General features: G+C 42.7%; 3 protein-coding genes across 3 annotated transcripts in view; 2 read left to right on the forward strand and 1 right to left on the reverse strand.

The window, feature by feature from the left end:
* The first annotated feature begins 2,057 nt into the window (after nt 1–2,057).
* Nucleotides 2,058–5,550, forward strand: LOC134464534 (uncharacterized). Its single transcript, XM_063217964.1, has 3 exons — nt 2,058–2,175; nt 2,478–3,125; nt 4,987–5,550. The coding sequence occupies exons 1-3, from the start codon at nt 2,085–2,087 to the stop codon at nt 5,154–5,156; spliced, it is 909 nt and encodes a 302-aa protein (XP_063074034.1). The 5' UTR covers nt 2,058–2,084; the 3' UTR covers nt 5,157–5,550.
* Nucleotides 5,551–9,014: 3,464 nt separating this feature from the next.
* Nucleotides 9,015–16,760, reverse strand: klhl42 (kelch-like family, member 42). Its single transcript, XM_063217965.1, has 4 exons — nt 15,677–16,760; nt 15,248–15,441; nt 14,254–14,441; nt 9,015–9,661 (listed from the first exon to the last, which is right to left on the reverse strand). The coding sequence occupies exons 1-4, from the start codon at nt 16,441–16,443 to the stop codon at nt 9,401–9,403; spliced, it is 1,410 nt and encodes a 469-aa protein (XP_063074035.1). The 5' UTR covers nt 16,444–16,760; the 3' UTR covers nt 9,015–9,400.
* Nucleotides 16,761–17,536: 776 nt separating this feature from the next.
* The window catches only part of upf2 (UPF2 regulator of nonsense mediated mRNA decay), a 52,964-nt gene continuing 52,673 nt past the window's right edge, over nt 17,537–17,827 (forward strand). The window contains exon 1 of the mRNA XM_063217263.1: nt 17,537–17,603. The gene's annotated coding sequence lies outside the window, so the exon portion shown is untranslated. The remainder of the gene's footprint in view (nt 17,604–17,827) is intronic.

The raw sequence follows: 17,827 nt of genomic DNA on the forward strand, positions 1-17,827 counted from the left end.
GACTCATGATGGCATTATAATATAATATGATGAAAGCCTTTAGTTTTCTACCCATGTCGATGCTACTGTGTAAAGTGCCACGCGGATTCACACTGTCAGCGCTTTAGAAGTGTCACAGTGAATCACAGCTGGAGATGAATCACAGCACCAGCAGCAAGCAACAGGCAAATTGCTAATCACTATGAAAGTGTGAGTGAATAAATAAAAATCTGGCTGACTGAGTGACAGCGACTATAGAGCCAACCGGCAATGTGTAACCTAGTTTTGGGGACTTTATCGCCACAGTGCGGCAGTGACGGAAAAATTGCACACAGGGCCCCAGGACAAGACACGGATATAGGGCCCCCCATACAGCCTGCCAAGGTCATAATAGGGCCCCCACCACCAATACAGAAGGGCCCTGGCCAAGGGGCAAATACCCTGCCTGCCCTGCCTAAAGCTCCGCCCCTGGTATGCGGATAAAATATGTTTTTCTGAAGGGCTCAGACGTCAGGTGGCGCAATGGCATCTAATGCCCATAAATGAATTAGTAATTGTTAGTTGATATGCTGAAATGAATAAGTTTCTTTGATAGTCCACTAAAACAAACAAACAAACAATTAAAATCCATACAATAGTGACACTGGCTGTCGTTGAGCCACTCTGACATGTGTTAGGCTACTGCTGAAATGTCGCTGTATGCCAGTGTTATGTCTGTGACTATTTGCACACCACTGGGATTGTTGCATTGCATTGATCAGAAGGGTTTGAGGTGATTCTGAAACAGACCGGGCCCTGATTCAGAGAAGACATGTGAGGACTACAGCCGTATTAGGGCCAGATTTGGGCCAAAGTCTGTAGGCTGGAGATCCATCAGCAGCAGGGCCGTCAGCTGACATGATGATATAAAGGGGCACAGTAGGGCACAGAGAGAGCAGTTATTCATTTGAAATAGCTTACTTTATCTGAATTTATTATATTATTGCAAGTAGTGCTATTTTGTGCACATTCTGTAGATTATTCTGCTAAATGTGAGCTAAATCCCAACATAACAAAGTTGCTGTTGTTTTTAACTCATACCGGGGCAGAGCAAATCAATTCCCTGGCACGTGCCCCTGTAAAATAGGTCTGGTGACGCCCCTGATCAGCAGCACAACAGCTTTGATTGATGTACCACTTTAACTCCCTCATTGGATGTCAGCATGATTGAACAGAAAACAGATCCTCAATAGGGGCTTGCAATGGCAGCTAATCAGGACTATCGATTGCCTCCTTGTTGCCAGTAAAAGGCATAATAGACCCTACTCAGTGATCTTAATTGGCAAACACGAGCAAGCAACCCAGTTTATCAAGCCACACAGCCTGTAGCCATGCTGTTTTTGTGACATGGAGTGGGGTCTGTGTGCATGTGTGCATGTGTGTTTGTGTGTGTACGTGCATGCGTGTGTCAGACTGAACTAAGAAGAGTTGTGGAACTGGAGGAGATGGGAGCTTTGCCAAGTGGTGGAGGTATACAGCCTCCTTGTGGCCACAACTACACATTGCACTGGTTCCATGACCCAAAGATGCTGGTTTACGATAAACTTTCAACAGCAAGTCAGTCACAGTCTTTGCTACTGGGGATTAAATGGTCAAGTATACCAGCTCGCTTAACCATTTGTGCTTCTGTTTTTTACATACCTCAGTAGTGGAGTATATTAGGCACAATCAAATGAAAGCTTACAATTGTTTTATACAAAGTCAATTTATACCAGCCGCATAAGATTGAGTGATTCAAAAATGAGTCTTTCTAAAATGTTAAAGTTATATTTACTGCATTTTGTCTTGGTGCTTTCGTTGTTAATATGGCACTTTCAATGTTGAGGAGTTGTGTTAAATACTATCGTGCTAAATACTATAACCTTAGCCACAAAAAGCCATATCTCCTTGAGCAGTTTCCAAATCCTGAAGTGGAGTTGCTGATGATGTCATAGAGCTGAAAATTCTACAAAGGAGACAGACCTTGGACCGAAGCATCTTTCATGGAACCCTCAATATGTTGCCATGGGGATGACTTAAACAGGCATATTTGTATGATTACAAAAACACATTATAATTGATAAAACATGGAGGACACTTCATCTTGCAGAGAGCAGTATCGAATGAAATTCATCTTCTATGTAGACAGTGGATCTTCTTCTGCTGTAAATTCACCAGGTTGTCATATTACTGAAAATTCTCTATAAATAATTATGGTCTATTATCATCCATGCAATATTATAACTAGGCCTAAGACATGAAGTTGCATACAAATGTGTATATTACCCAACCTTAATATATAAAAAGAGCACTAACGTGGAACAGTAACTGAATTGTTTGCAATCTACTTTAAAGGTAGCCAATTATGCAAAATACATTGCCACCAGGTTCGTCAGCCAATCAGAGAAAAGCGATTGATTGCTTAGAGAGATTAGTGGTTGTCAATGTCATAACTTTAATCTTGTTTGACTCTCCCACAGTGTCTGCAGCCGCGGCAGCGTCTCCTAGTAGTGCAAAGACCTACGTGGTGTGCGTGCGCCTGGCCAACACAGAGTCCAAGCCTCTGTCTAAGCACAACCTGCAGGTGCTGTCTCTGAGCATCCCCGAGCTCCACCGACGCATCGCCGGACGGCCCAAGCCCATCGCCTTCCACAGGGCCTACGTCCACTGGGAAGCCCTTTCCAAAGATGCCCCGGTCCGCCCCATCTCCACACCCCGTCCCTCCTCATCTAGACTGCACGGCTTGATTCAGTATGAGCTCCCACCTAGGGCTGCGAGAGCTCGGGAAGGCTTGAACATTAACACACCTTCACCGACACCCAGCCCAAAAAAAGTCCCTGCACCTTCCACCTCCTCCTCCTGCTTGAAGGCCCAGACCCAGCCCTCCTCAGACTGGCTCCAGTGTGACGGCTCCTTCATCCCAGACGTCAGCATCAAGGAGTGGAGTGTGGTGAGCTACCAGAGCGAGGAGTTCACACGCTGCATCTCGCCACTAGCCTACACGGACGACGCTGGGGACATCGCCGGCAGGTGCAACGTCACAGACTACACAGAGTATGGGCAGCTGGTGTTCTCTGTGGACGTGGACTTCCTCCTGGGGAAGACAGGGACAGGAAGTCATGATGCAGGTAACTAACAATGTAGGGCACCCGTGGCCCAATGGTTAGGGTGGTGGTCTCAAGATCACAGGGTTGCAGGTTCAAATCCCTTACCTCCCCCTATACCTCCATTCATGGCTGAAGTGCCCTTGACCCAGGCCCCTAACCCCACTTTGCTCCAGGGACTGTAACTACAAGCCTGATTATCGATGACTTTCAGCCAAAGGTGTTGTGTCACTAGGCAGTCTGATCTCAAAAAATTCCGTGCTCCTAGACACGGATGTTAAGGACACAAAATCTGTGTCCAGGAGCACGGATTTTGCCAAAATTCCGTGCTCCTGGACACGGAATTGTTTTCCGTGAAGGGCACACGGAACTGCTTTCTATATTCCCACAGCACTGTGTTAATTCTATCATTAGAAAATACATACCAAATGCTAATCCTAAGCAAATAATGCTATAGCAATTTAAGTTGTACCCTGACCAAAACATTCCCTAACCTTAACCTGTCATTAAAGACATATTTTTGAGAAATACCTTTTCCAGTTGGTTGATAGGCTATTAAATTCATATAATGAATGAAAGAATACTAGCTGTGCCCAGACCAAAACAATCCCTAACCCTAACCTGTCAGTAAGAAATGTTTTTTTTGGAGAAAAAATATTTGACTGAGGTCAAAGACTGTAGAAACATAGAGCTGTGGGAGTATAGAGAGAGCACTTCTGTGTGTCCATCACAGAAAACAATTCTGTGTCCAGGAGCACGGAAAACAATTCCGTGTCCAGGAGCACGGAATTTTGGCAAAATCCGTGCTCCTAGACACGGATTTCGTGTCCTTAACATCCGTGTCCAGGAGCACGTAATTTTTGGAGATCATGTTGCACTAGGAGGGCGTAGCCTGGCTAGAAACCACAACCCTGTAAATAATTGCAGGTCGCTTTGGATAAAAGCATCAACTAAGGGTAATGGTGTAATGATAAACTAAATCCAAAGCTCTCAAGGAAGTATTTAAACGTTGGGCCATACAGAGATACAAAAAAACAGCTGACGGTTTCAGCTGTCTGGCCTTCATCAGGGCGTAGCCTACTACCTTGACCTTGGAGGCGGGCGAGTGGTTTGCAATTAGTTTATCAGTCAATGAAGCCTTTCTCAAAAATGGCAAAAATTAGGCGAAATTCCACGGACCACTAAGTGCTTTATTTTTTTCTATTTTTTTCCAATTTTTTCAGGAATTGGAACAACTTTTTTTGGGGGGGGGAGGGGGGGGGGGGCGTTACGCCCTTAAACGCCAACCACCCAAGTATCGAAAATAATCGAATCCCTGCTTTAGGAAATCGATTCCGTATCGTATCATCACGAAGGCTGTGATTTACACCCCTACTTATTTCAGAGACCTGGTTGGCTTATGCCTCCCTGCCCCACAGTCATTGCTCTGGAAGAGTCAAAAGTAAAAGTATATTTATGGTGTAAGTAAAACACTAGCACATGATAGCCGTCACACAATTTACTCCATTGTACCTAATGAGATAGATAGACTGTCTTGTCATTGAAAAATAACTGTGCAATGTGCAGGAAATGGTCAAAAAAGGTACTGCAACTATGCTGCTCATTGAAACTGGGTTACCTATTGCCAAATTTGATCTTTTGATGAAAGTTTACTAAGTTGTAAACTAATATTTTCTAGTATGGCCCAAGTACAGTCATTTTTGCAGCTAAAAATGTACATTCCTGGAAATTCAAAATGGTGGACCATGGGGAATATTCCCATTTTCATTTTTAAACAACTAAAAATCTTACACAGTGCACCTTTAAAAGGAATAACCAGATGCACCCCTTCTACCTGGAGAAAACCTCTGAGCCTTTGCTATTTCCCCTTTTGTCAATGATGCAGGTAACCTTGCTGTGGAGGCGACCAAGGAGGAGGGGATGATGAGGCCTCCAGGGACGCCGACCAGTGGAGGGAAGACGCCCAAGGCCAAGAAGCGCCTCAGCACACCCAAGCGCCGGTCGTCAGGGTCCCGTGTTAGCACCCCAACCAGGAGTCCCATCATCAGGATCTAGAGATGCCTCTAATACCGTCGAGATTGATTTAGCATCAGAATCTCAAACTATAGACGGTCTAGACGGTCTATAGAGCCACAATCTATTTGTAATCAGGGTCGCTTTTAAAAGTTTTAACATGCAATCACATCAGGGTCTAAAATCATTTGCAATTTCATAAGGATCTGAGATCACTACCTATCTAGAGATTTTATCACAATGTCAGTGATTCCATGTTCAGTACAGTCCATGTACAGTTATATCACAATCTGACATTCTAGCAGCATCTATCTTTGTTTTTAAGCTTCCGTTACCCTTTCAAACCATGATCCACTATTCTATTACAAATGTAAGTGAAGTCCTATATAAAGTTGTTTACAGAATCAGGGAGAACAGAAAAATAAAGATTTACAATGTGAATTTCTAGTTTTAAATTAACAGACTATTGGTCTAAAATAAACTAAACACAAATACTTGTATCCTATGCAGTGATTTATGTATAATGTACTGTATGTGATACAAAAAGAGAGAAAGAATTTGAAATGGTGCACCTGCACATGTTTCTCTCTTTTTTATTATGGTCATATTGACAAGGCATCCATTGGGCGTCTGCTGTAAAACAGTACTAGGGTGAAATAATAATCTGGACGAAACAAGGGAATCAATGACACAACAAACTCAGTATTAGTCCACGAAAGACCCACAGCACACGCTCTAGTGTTAACTCAACACTCAAAACAGTAGGATCAACACTCATAGTAGGCCGAGTTTCCCAAAAACACTGAACTAGTGGGCCGAGTCTCCCAAAAACACTTTAGTAGTGCGTAAGCCTAACTACTAGGCACCCCTTGGTAACACGTACCAGTATATAGGATGGCTGTCAGATCACCTAGTTTTGTGCACACATACAGTACATACAATACTTTCTGTCACACATGCAGATAAAATGCTTACGCATACTGCATGTGCGAGGAAAAGTAGTGCATGTATAAACTTTCAGTGATGATGCGAGACTTATTCCAGAAATATTGCCCTATTAGGCTACAGTACTTAGGCTTAAAGGTACACTGTGCCGGAAATGGTCAAAAAAGGTACTGCAACCATGCAGCTCATTGAAACGGGACTGCCTATTGTCACATTTGATATTTTCCTGAAAGTTTATTAAGTGATAAACCAATATTTTTTAGAATAGCCTGAGTACAGTCATTTTTGCAGCTAAAAATGTATATTTCTGAAAAACATGGCGGACCATGGAGAAGATCCCCCTCTCATGTATGAAAAGTGCAATTTTCCAAGTCATAATGAATACTTAGAATTTGATGGTGGTGGTAAGTGAAAAGAGTGAATGGGTAGCATGAATTCTGCAAATTAACAGCTAAAATGTTTACACAGTGAAAGTAACTACTAAGTAACTAAGTAACTACTTTAAGTGTTTTTGGGAAACTCAACCGTGTTCCATTTGATTCTCAACATGTTGAATCAACAGTGTACAATTTACTGTGGCTGTACCCACACGCACGCACGCACACACACACACACACACACCTTTCCCCTTGCTGCATGGGAAAAGTGAAACATATCATATAATCATAATGGCAGCCTTGGAAATGGCAGCTTCACCCTTCATTAGTTGTTATGCCTAATACCCTGCTGGTCCTTCTGTATAATATAATAATAATAATAATAATAATAATAATAATAATAATAATAACAATAGTAATAATAATACATTTTACTTGTTACGTGGCACCTTTCTGAACACCCAAGATCAACTGAATAATAATAATAATAATAATAATAATAATAATAATAATAATAATAATAATAAACAGTAAACTCTGGTCAGGTGTGTTTGTTCATGTGGTTTATTTATGCAGACCTCCCTGACCAGCATTCAGGCACTATACATCATCAGAGGTTACAAAAGGAAGGATCAGATGAAGCAACGCTCCCTCCAATATTGACAACAATACAATACAAAACACTGTACACACACTTCAAAATGTCAACTTCTGATCCCACTTCAAAATATGAGTAAACATATCACTATTACAATCCTCTTTTTTTGCAGCAAAAACATGTTCCAACCAAAAAACGGAAAATAGTTCAAGGCGTAGAATTTTTTTTTTTAGTGTCTGATTGCCTATGAGTATTCAAGCATGGCATTAGTGCGGTAAGACCTTTTTAATTCATTTAATCACTGCAATTCGACGACACCCCTGACGTTGTAGTGGATACTGTCAAAAGACACCCGCCCCTCCATAGACTTCTCCATTCGCATTTGCAATTGCAATGAAATGCATTATTGAAGGCACCTTACTCTATGTACAGTATTTGTATAAATAATCGCATGTTGTAGTTTTCTTGTTTGTTTTTAGGCAGATGAAGATATTTCATTAACAAATACAGTATCTCTCCCATACATAACTCCCATCCATGGCCTCTGACAGCTTTCATTTGGGCCCGGACAAAGTCATCTGAAAGGCCGCCCATGTTTAATAAATGCAATGCAATGACGACACAATTTTGGTAGCCTCGCGACGCCATCCTCTGTACTCCACCCAAAGATTTTGGCTCCGCACATCGTCTGGCAAAAGCCTCGAGCTCGGTTCTCTCAGTGTTTCGCCAATCAGCAAACAGTTGAGAATGGTGACGTAGAACTCACTCGCGAGCTCCGTTACTGATTGGTTAAGGTAACTATATTCACACTTTCCTTTTGTTATTTGTATGCTTTTGCGACGCGTTAACGTAACAGGCATGCTAATAAAGCACAATATGGGTTTTAATTTGAGTTTGGAACTTCAATTAATTTAAATGATAGAGTAAGATCAGACCATCTCCCATCGTCCACGGAGACGGATTTCTCATGGCTTTTGCCAGACTGATTGACGGAGTCAACAGTCGGTATTCGCCCAGGCTACAATTTTGGGCCCCCTCTTTCCCTTTCCTTTGGCTCCTGTCGGCTTCCTAGTCCCGTCTCTGATCTGCTTGCATCTGTGTTTAGGGCCTCCGCACATAGTCTCCGACAAAGTGCGGAGCACTGCTCCGCCAAAGTTCGATTCCATTGTTTCCAATACAACCCTGCACACCGGCGCCGATGTCCGCTGACGTTTGCGGATGTCGGCTAGTGATTAGAGATGAGTTCTATTTTGTCGGAGCCGCCCATTGACTATCCATGCTCTGTTGGGGTGAAATTGTGGGCGGGGTCGGAATTGTGTCGGAAGTGAAAGTGCTCCGCAGTGCTGTCGGAGCCAATGTGCGCAGGCCCTTATTGTAAATACAGAACCATAGCCATGTGGCATTATGAGGCATAACTGTTTTTAAAATGTTTTTGATTATTTCTGCAGGATTTGATTACACTCGATACACACAACATGTATGTGTGTGTCATACTTGATGTCATGATGCTGCATCATGGCAGCTAGTGCTATAGATGTGCTTGGGTGGATTATAATAACACACAGACACACATACTGTACTGTCGTAATCAAGAGCTTTTTTTTCACCAAGGCATCTCAGCTTGCCTTGTCTGTGCTTTTTTTTGGGGCATATTTATATTTATAAGTACAAGAGCATACACGCGCAACCACCGGATTGTGTCGCAATCTCCTAACTGATACTTTCAACAGGGATGAGTCAAAATACCACTTGTTATGGGATCCTGTTACAGAGCTGACTGAATCAATCTCTCTCTCACGAGAAGAGCAAGCTGCAATCACTGAGTCAGCACGCTGCTGCTGCTGCCACACCTCTCCTTTGACAGGGGCGGTGGGGGGGTGACAAGCCATCTGTGTTCCCGTAAACTGTAACACAGGCCACCCCCCCCCTCCCCCCTTCACCTCCAGCAAGCAACACCCACCCTGAACTCCCACCCTATGACCTTCACCACACTCTGACCTTCAACCCCTTGTTAGTCACAGCCTGCTCCGGTGAGACACCCTCCCCTTTCTTGTCCTCTCTGTGTTCGACCATCACAAGTCAACAACGCAGGCAGCCATATTGTTATTATCCGCGTAAAAAAAGCCTTTCTTTTCCCTCTTGTATTCGATCGTCACTACCAGTCATAACACAGGCAGCCGACTGTTACTGTCTGGTTAAATTCCCCATTTCTTTCTTTCTTTTCCTCCCTGTAGCTCACCGTCACACGTCACAAACAAAACAAGGCCACGGTCACTGTCTGGTAAAATTCCCCATTTCTTTTTTATCCTCCCTGTAGCTCACCGTCGTCACACGTCACAAACAAGGCCACGGTCACGGTGGGTCGTTTACACCACACTGGGCAAGTAGAGCGAGCAGAGCAGCATGTTCTGCCCCAGGGCCGGGAAGCGGCGGAAGGACTCCCAGGCGTGCGTGAAGACGTTGTACTTGAGGAAGACGCGGTGCTCGAGGCTGGTGGGCAGGCTGATGTCGCGGCTCATGATGTAGACGCCGTCGTTGTGCAGCGTGCAGGTGAGGTTCAGGCCCGACTTGGAGCTGTTCTCCTTCAGCTGCAGCCACTCGCCCGACGACACGTTGTACGACTGCACCTGGATGGATCGACAGCGTAACACACAACGTTAGGTCTTGAAAGTTATATTGATAATATTAATAAAAGGCCTAACGGTAGGGCACTGGGTTACTACGCCAGCAATCCAGGTTCGATTCTGTCGCCACGTTGTACGTCTGCACCTGGATCGACAGGCACAACAACACACAACACACAACGTTAGGCCTGGAAAATTATATTCATAATAATAATCTAAACAATCCAGCTGCAGCCACTCGCCTGTCCTCACGTTGTACGACTGCACCTGGATGGATCGACAGCACAACACAACACAGTGTGAGGTCTTGAAAATTACATTAATAATCATAATTTAAATAATCAAACCGACAGGTTGTGCAACCACATCTGTGGAACATAGGTGGGTATTAGAGGTGCTCCGATTGCTCGGCTGCCGATCATGACCGGCCGATAATGGCCAAAAATAGCCTGATCGGTGATCGGAAAAACATGCCGATCAAAAACCCGATCGAGAGATATTAAATTCCTTTTGCCTTTACACCTGGCGCTGCATGTAGGCGCTGGCTCTGCACAGCTGCAACTGCACCAAAAGAAGGCATCTTTGCTTGTCTATAACTTTTCGGCATTCCCCCCTTCATTTCCACCATTCATTACCATATCTGCATGCATCAACAATGATCTGATTTTCCGATCCATGCGCCGTTTACCTGACAATGTAATTTGCGATTGAGTACTCGCCAGTGAGCCATTTTACGTTATAACCTGTGTAGTTGCCTCGGTCAGCACGCGACAACTTCACGTTGTCAGCACAAACATGTCAATTATTGTTTTCAAAGTTGTAATTGGCAGTCAGTCGATTAGTTTGATAGTCGCTGAAACACCAAACGGCGACAGATGTGGTTAAAACTTGAGAGAGAGAGAGAGAGATTCAGAACGGTAGTGGAGCACTGCAGCTGTGGACGGTGACAGAGAGGGGAGGGGCTCTCCTCACGAGGCTGCTCATTTAAAGCGACAGGTTGTTTTTTTCTCGTATGTGGAAAACTATTTGATGTAATGTTTCAGTTTCAATTCAATCTTAAATAGTTTAGTTATTCTATGCAATAACTTATACATTGATTAATACTGTAGACTATATTACCAACACTAGTCTGAAAGATAATAATAATAATAATAATAATAATAATAATAATAATAATAATAATAATTAAAAAAAAATAATAATAATAGCCTAATAATAGACATGTGCAAATTAAGATTGATTGGTTTATGGGCAGAAATGGTATTCCATAAGGATAATTAATAGGCTATTAAAAAAATAGGAAATCATTTTTGTGATCGGCAATGATCGGTATCGGCAGATAAATATTTTTGGTGATCGGTATCGGTGATCGGGCCAAAAAATGGTGATCGGAGCACCTCTAGTGGGTATCAGAAAAAAATGCTGCTTCTCATCAAAAAACTGAGAAAATGACAATAATAATAATATTTATAATAATAATAAAAAATCAAACACATCAACCACTTCTGAGGAACATAGGTGGGTATCATCAAAAAATGCTGACTTCTCATCAAAAAGCTGAGAAAATGTCATTAATGTTTTAAAAAAATCAAACAGACAATTGTAAGCATAGACAATTGGGTTGTTTAACCACTTCTGAGGAACATAGGTGGGTATCAACAAAAAATGCTGACTTCTCATCAAAATGTTGAGAAAAAGTAATTTCAATTAGAACTAAATCATGGTTCTGATTATCCAAAACAAATTTCTGCCACCTACAGGATCAGTTCTTGTATGTAAAGAAGCTTTTTAGCACAAAGTTGGAGACTTTTATCATCACTACTGTGTTCATATTTTGTTCCTTAAATGCAGACAACCACACGTGTGTTGTGTCTCTACTCTGTCCACTCAATGAATGACAGATTTGGCATTCTACTGTTCCGTCTGACCACTGGTGAAATTATTGGAAAATCTTATTAAGGCAATAGATGCTGTAAGTTTTTCGCTACACCACCCAGCCCTACATCATACACGTATACACGTATACACGTATACACGTATACACTCACACACACACACACACACACACACACACACACACACACACACACACACACACACACACACACACACACACACACACACACACACACAGACACACACACACACACACACACACACAAACACACACACACACACACACAGTCAAAGAGTGTCAAAGAGCGCATAGGAATCGACTTACACTGGAAATGACACAGGAAGCATTTCTGACACTGTTCAAACCCAACACCTGCTGCTCTACAAGAGTTCAGCTCTGGTGCCATAAATCCAACTGCATTCACCCCACCACCATTTACTCTAGGTTTCCACAGTAAATCATGACAGGGGAAAACACAGAGCAGCACCAAACGTGCTGTGTACGGGATATTTAATGCTTCATTCCTGGCTTCGGACTGTTAACCTAAGACACCTCCGGTTCAAGGCCCAACAAATAAACACGTTACACCAATGTGCTTTGTTGTTGTTACGCTGTTATAAGCCCTGTGTGGTTATTACCTTTCATCCTGTTACAAGCTAATGAGCCACGGAAACAACTGTTATAACACTATTTTAAGGCAAAGCCACAACTGGCAGTAGTATTGCTTGAGCATATTGTGCTGTGAAAAAAAAGAATAAATGACAAAGACAAAGAATAAAAATGAAGTGGACACTACAATGCAAACGTCATTCAACATTGTGCATTATCGGGGTGCTTTGTTCACACGATCAGCAGCTTGTTCCCACCAAACGGTCCATTTGAACTAAAACGTTTAGCCCAGTTCATTAGTGCAAGCAGCAATCCAACTAAAGTAAGCATTAAAGAAATGGTCACAAATAGTTCACTTGATTGAGGAGTAAAGCAAACACATCACGGGTAGCCAAAACAAATGTTGATTAAAGACAACATCTAAATTTGGTTTGATTTGTTGATGTGAAGGTGGCCCCTGTTACATTGTAGGGCCTATCAATGTCATGAAGTACATTGTAACAAAGCTTGTAACTTTGACATATGCTTACACTGCACCATAATGCAAGATGCAGTGAGATTTGTTTATAATATTTCATGGTGCTACATTTAAATGCAGTGCAAAATGGCCTGTTAGAGTGTGCTACCCAACTTTCCTCATTAGCACTACAAGTAGGTGTTTAGATAAACTGACATTGTTATTTCAATCCATTTGAGAGAATTAAATTAGAAAAAGCATCTCATATGTTCACTTTGTGCGACTGTAGCCATTAAATGTAGCAGGCAAAGTCAATGTTACAGCATATAGACACTGCCTCTGTTCACTTATGGGTCCATTCAATACTCTATTCAATTGAGCCAGTGGAAACACAGCCAGACACTGTGTGCAACAAAGAAATGTAATGTACAAGGGCCTGCTTTACAGGGCACCAATTGCGAGTATAACCTCTGTATGATTGGGCATTATTAGTGGTTCTATTCACCTGATTCGAAGCAAATAAAAACGACAGCATTTGCCATACGAAGTCATCTGTGGCACAGCATCACAGAATGGAAATGGAGCACCACCAATTGATTTTACCCCCTTTACTTGCTCAAACACACACACACACACACACACACACACACACACACACACACACACACACACACACACACACACACACACACACACACACACACACACACACACACACACACACACACACACACACATTTGCAGTGGATCAACGTCTTTTGTGCATGAAGGCCGTTGCACCACACAATTGTACTTGGTCTATGGGAAACGCAACTTGTCAGTGACCGTACAACCCACCAGTATCGGATGGGAAGATGAGGCTCATGTCTTGCATAGGCCCCAGGCACTTTGGGTAATGAATCTCATATCCTGTGCAAGTTCAAAATAAAAATGACCTCTGACACTAACGCAACCCAACGTCAGCATGCTCTCTGTCTGCATGCGTCTCTCCTCCATGCCACCAGACAGATAAATAGAGTGTCAAACACTCTATTTGTCTACCTAGACATTTGTCTACCTAGAATAAAATAGAGAGTATTCTATCTTCTCAACGTAACAAATAAAAACATCAATCCCTTTTAGGTACACCTTGGGTCCAACTCAACTTAGTACCTCCCATCCGCACCATTTGTTTATTCATTTATTGAATTCATTATCAAAATGTTGCTATTTAACACTTTTTATGCATCTTATTACTTTATGCTACATCTTCTTTACCACGTGTTGGACAACGCTGTCAGTGTTGCAACTGTACACTGCGCCTAGATGCCTTTATCTTCTACATTTTGCTACTAATTACTAGTTGCTACTAATTACTACTAATTACTAATGCTAGTTTTATTCAATATCTCGCAAAAGCACAATTCAGAGGTCATTTTCTCATTTGCAATTAGAATGCTGTGTGTAGTGAAAACACTATCATACAGGCTGTGAGTACATCTTCTGTCTGGCTGGGCCTCTTCCTCTAGGTCTCCAAATCGTGTGTTGGTATAGGACTACCAAGTCTTGCATAATCCTGACGCATTGTGGGTAAAATAACCCCATCATATTCTGTCTATGTTGACAATAGAAAACACTGCGTATTCTACCCACCGTGAGTACGTCTTCTGTCTGGTTGTGCCTCCTCCTCCAGGTCTCCAGCTCGTGTGTGTAGCCCCCCACCAGGTAGATGGTGTCTTCCACCGACAGCATCTGCTGCTTGCGCACATGCACCGAGCAGGTGTCCATCACACTCCAGCTGTCCGAGGTCGGGCAGTAGCGCAGCACACTCGTGTTCCTGTCTGTCAGCAAGAAACACACAGGAGACACAGGACACACACACAGGCATGCACAAACACACACACACACGCAGGCACAGGCACACACACATGCGCGCGCGCGCGCACACACACACACACACACACACACACACACACACACACACACACACACACACACACACACACACACACACACACACACACACACACACACACACACACGTCATGAGCAAGCTGCATGTATCCGCACTGTCTCATAAAATGAATACACATACTCTCTGTGCTGTATGATCTACAGATTTAACATACAAGTTTGTATGATAAATATGTAGATCATACAGCACATACGTACATAGTACATACTATATACGTAATGAACATATGCCTATGCAGACATCTTGACAGCATTTCTACAAAGCCTAGTGAAATGCATTGAGGAATGAAGAAGTTACAGAATTACAAAAATATTTGGCTCTGGACAGGACAATTGACAGAGGAGAAAAGCATACAGGCCAGCATGTGAACCCTTGAACTGGGAATGGCCACTGGAGACCAGGGCCTAGCCTACCACAACCACCACAGCTTTTGTGGCCAACAAAGGTGAACACTATGTAACTCTGAACTCCCTGTTGTTCCCCCTACATGGTCATTACAACCAACAGTGAAAGTAAACAAAGCCTAAACTCAATTTAAAGACATGGGATCTGTGCTCTCCCCATCTCCCTAATAAAAGCCACATGTTGACTCACACGATGAGGACCCATTTTTGGGCACAATTTTGAGGTTTGTGTGTGTGTAGCAGCGGCGGTGTAGGATGCATTGCAGACCTCGGGCGGTGTATCCTCCCATGACGATGATCATTCCCTGGCACTCGCAGGCCGAGAACTCTGCCAAGGGCTCGGGCAAGGAAGACACACACGTCCACCAGTCCTGGTCTGGGCAGTAGCACTCGACCGTGCCCAGACACTGTCCACCCACAGCATACAGTTTACCACTCACAGCTAAGAGTTTAAAGTTTGACCTGGGAAAGGGAGGAGAGAATACAGTTAATGTCAAGCTAGGACTGTTGCTGTGTCATAGTGTTATGGATAGCAGGGAAGTGAGTAGTACTCTTACTCATGTACACTAGGCCTACTGATCTTATACACCAGCAGTTATTCCACTGTAGGCCTACCTAACGTAGTAGTAGCAGCAAGCAACACTTTAAGAGTAGGCTATTATTTTTTACTTTACACCTATGCTTGAAAGAGGCTAACCTTTTCTGATTTAGTGGGGCCACGTGATTCCATTCGTTCCGACAGGGGTTGTAGCAGTGCGCTGCGGAGATCTCTTGACTTGTCACCCTGTATCCACCGACAATGAATAAATAATTGTCCAGAACCGCGGAGCCATACCCCCTCACGTTAACCATGTCAGAAGGCAAGTTGTTGGAGAGCGGCTTCCACCGTTGCTCGACCTCCCCATAGCGGAGCATGGACCACGGTTCATCCTGCTCGGTCATATCCATGCACGTCCCAATAAAGTCCCCGATGGCGACCAAAGTGGCCGTGCCCTTCATGCGCATTTCCTTCACTTGCTCTCGGAGTGCCGCTGGAAAAGCTTTGAATTCAGCTCGTCGGAGCATGGGATGGTAGTACCAGCTCATGTATTTCAGACATGCATTCCGTAAATCGTATGTTCCATACACCTCGGAGAGTTTGAACAACTCCACACAGTTGTCCTGACGGATTTCCCCCAGTATCAGTTTCAAGATCGAACTCACCTGCAAAAACGAGGCTGTTTCAATCAAATCCTCAAGTGTCTCGTTGACAACTTGCACTTTAGAAGTGTTGATGAATTCCAAAACCAATTCCAGACCTGGCACGCTCAGTCCCTGAAGTTCGACAGAATCCTCACCTGACTCGCGCATCCCCGAGCTGTACAGCGCACGAAAGTAATCACTTTTCTCAATAAGCTTACTTTTGCTGACGTTGTACGTCTTGTCGTCCATAATAATCTCAATAATTTGCTCCGGGGACGACATGTTGACAATTGGTTCTGCTTGCTTCTTCAATGTCTGACGCTTGAGAGTTTGTTGTTTACATTTTAAGGATCGGCAAAAAGCCTCTCCAAGGCCTATATATGGTAATGCTCAGCCCATAGATCCCCCAGATGGATATGATCTTTCCGACTTGCATGAAGATATTCTTAGCGCCATCTGCGAGGGAAGCAAGCTCGAAGCTAAAGATAACTTCCTATTTAATATCAAACCAAAGTATCGGAACATTGCATAATTTACAGGATGGACGGCTAGCTAGCAAATCCCTCATTCCATGGAGTTCACAGACTGATGGACTTGTTTTCGTCACTTCCTGCATGCGCTGGAATCAGAACAAAACACTGCAGTAACTGCACACTACACACGTTAGGATGAAAGCGAAGCAATATCTGAATGCAATAATAGAACAACACAGAAAAGAGAGTATTCATTTTTTGCATTTGATTTGCCAGTTGATAGGCCTATTCAGTGCCTGACTGGCATCCATTCCTGTGCAACCTATGAATATCTTGTTCTTGACAAATGCAAACTTTAGGTCTGTGTAAGAAATTGTGCTGTGCACAAACTGATTGAAATCATTATTATTATTATCATTATTATCATTATCATTATTATTATTATTATTATTATTATTATTATTGTTGTTGTTGTTGTTGTTGTTATTATTATTGAAAGTGCAAAGAAATCTGGCCCATCAATTTTTTTTTAATTCACTTTGTATTTCTTTCTTTCTTTCTTTCTTTCTTTCTTTCTTTCTTTCTTTCTTTCTTTCTTTCTTTCTTTCTTTCTTTCTTTCTTTCTTTCAAAAGTCAGACCAGTTCTCCAGTTTTGTGGAGATGTTAAATGCCCTTCTGGAAAGGGGAAATGAGTTATAACCAGGTTAATACGAGGTGATAGACATCTGATAGTTTTCTTATTTGACAAATTGTTACAAATTAAGCCCTGAATATTTTAATTTATAACAGATTTCAATACACAAACAAGCAAACAAAAATCACTTGTTTGAACGGCAAAAAAGTGAAATGACATTTGCATTTCAGTCAGGCGCGAAGTAGTCCACCTATATTACAGGTCCTTCCCCTGCTCGACAGGGAAGAACATTTTAACCACCAAACAAACTCCATGTAGAAGCTGAGAAAACCAAGGTAATCTCGCCACATTTATACTGTACTGAATCATAAACGAAATCAATCTTTATAGCCAGCAATATTAATGATTGAAAGAATACCAAGACATAACAGGCGAAGAGTTTTCGGGCGTTTTTCTGTTTGTTTACGACATCTCCCTAGTGCTAGGCGGCCTGCATTTATTTTCATTGGATGCACTCTCTTCGTAAACATTGTTTTGACCGTACATATTCTGATATGAA

This window comes from Engraulis encrasicolus, chromosome 15 (assembly GCF_034702125.1).
Source record: "Engraulis encrasicolus isolate BLACKSEA-1 chromosome 15, IST_EnEncr_1.0, whole genome shotgun sequence".
Classification (NCBI taxonomy): Eukaryota; Metazoa; Chordata; class Actinopteri; order Clupeiformes; family Engraulidae; genus Engraulis; species Engraulis encrasicolus.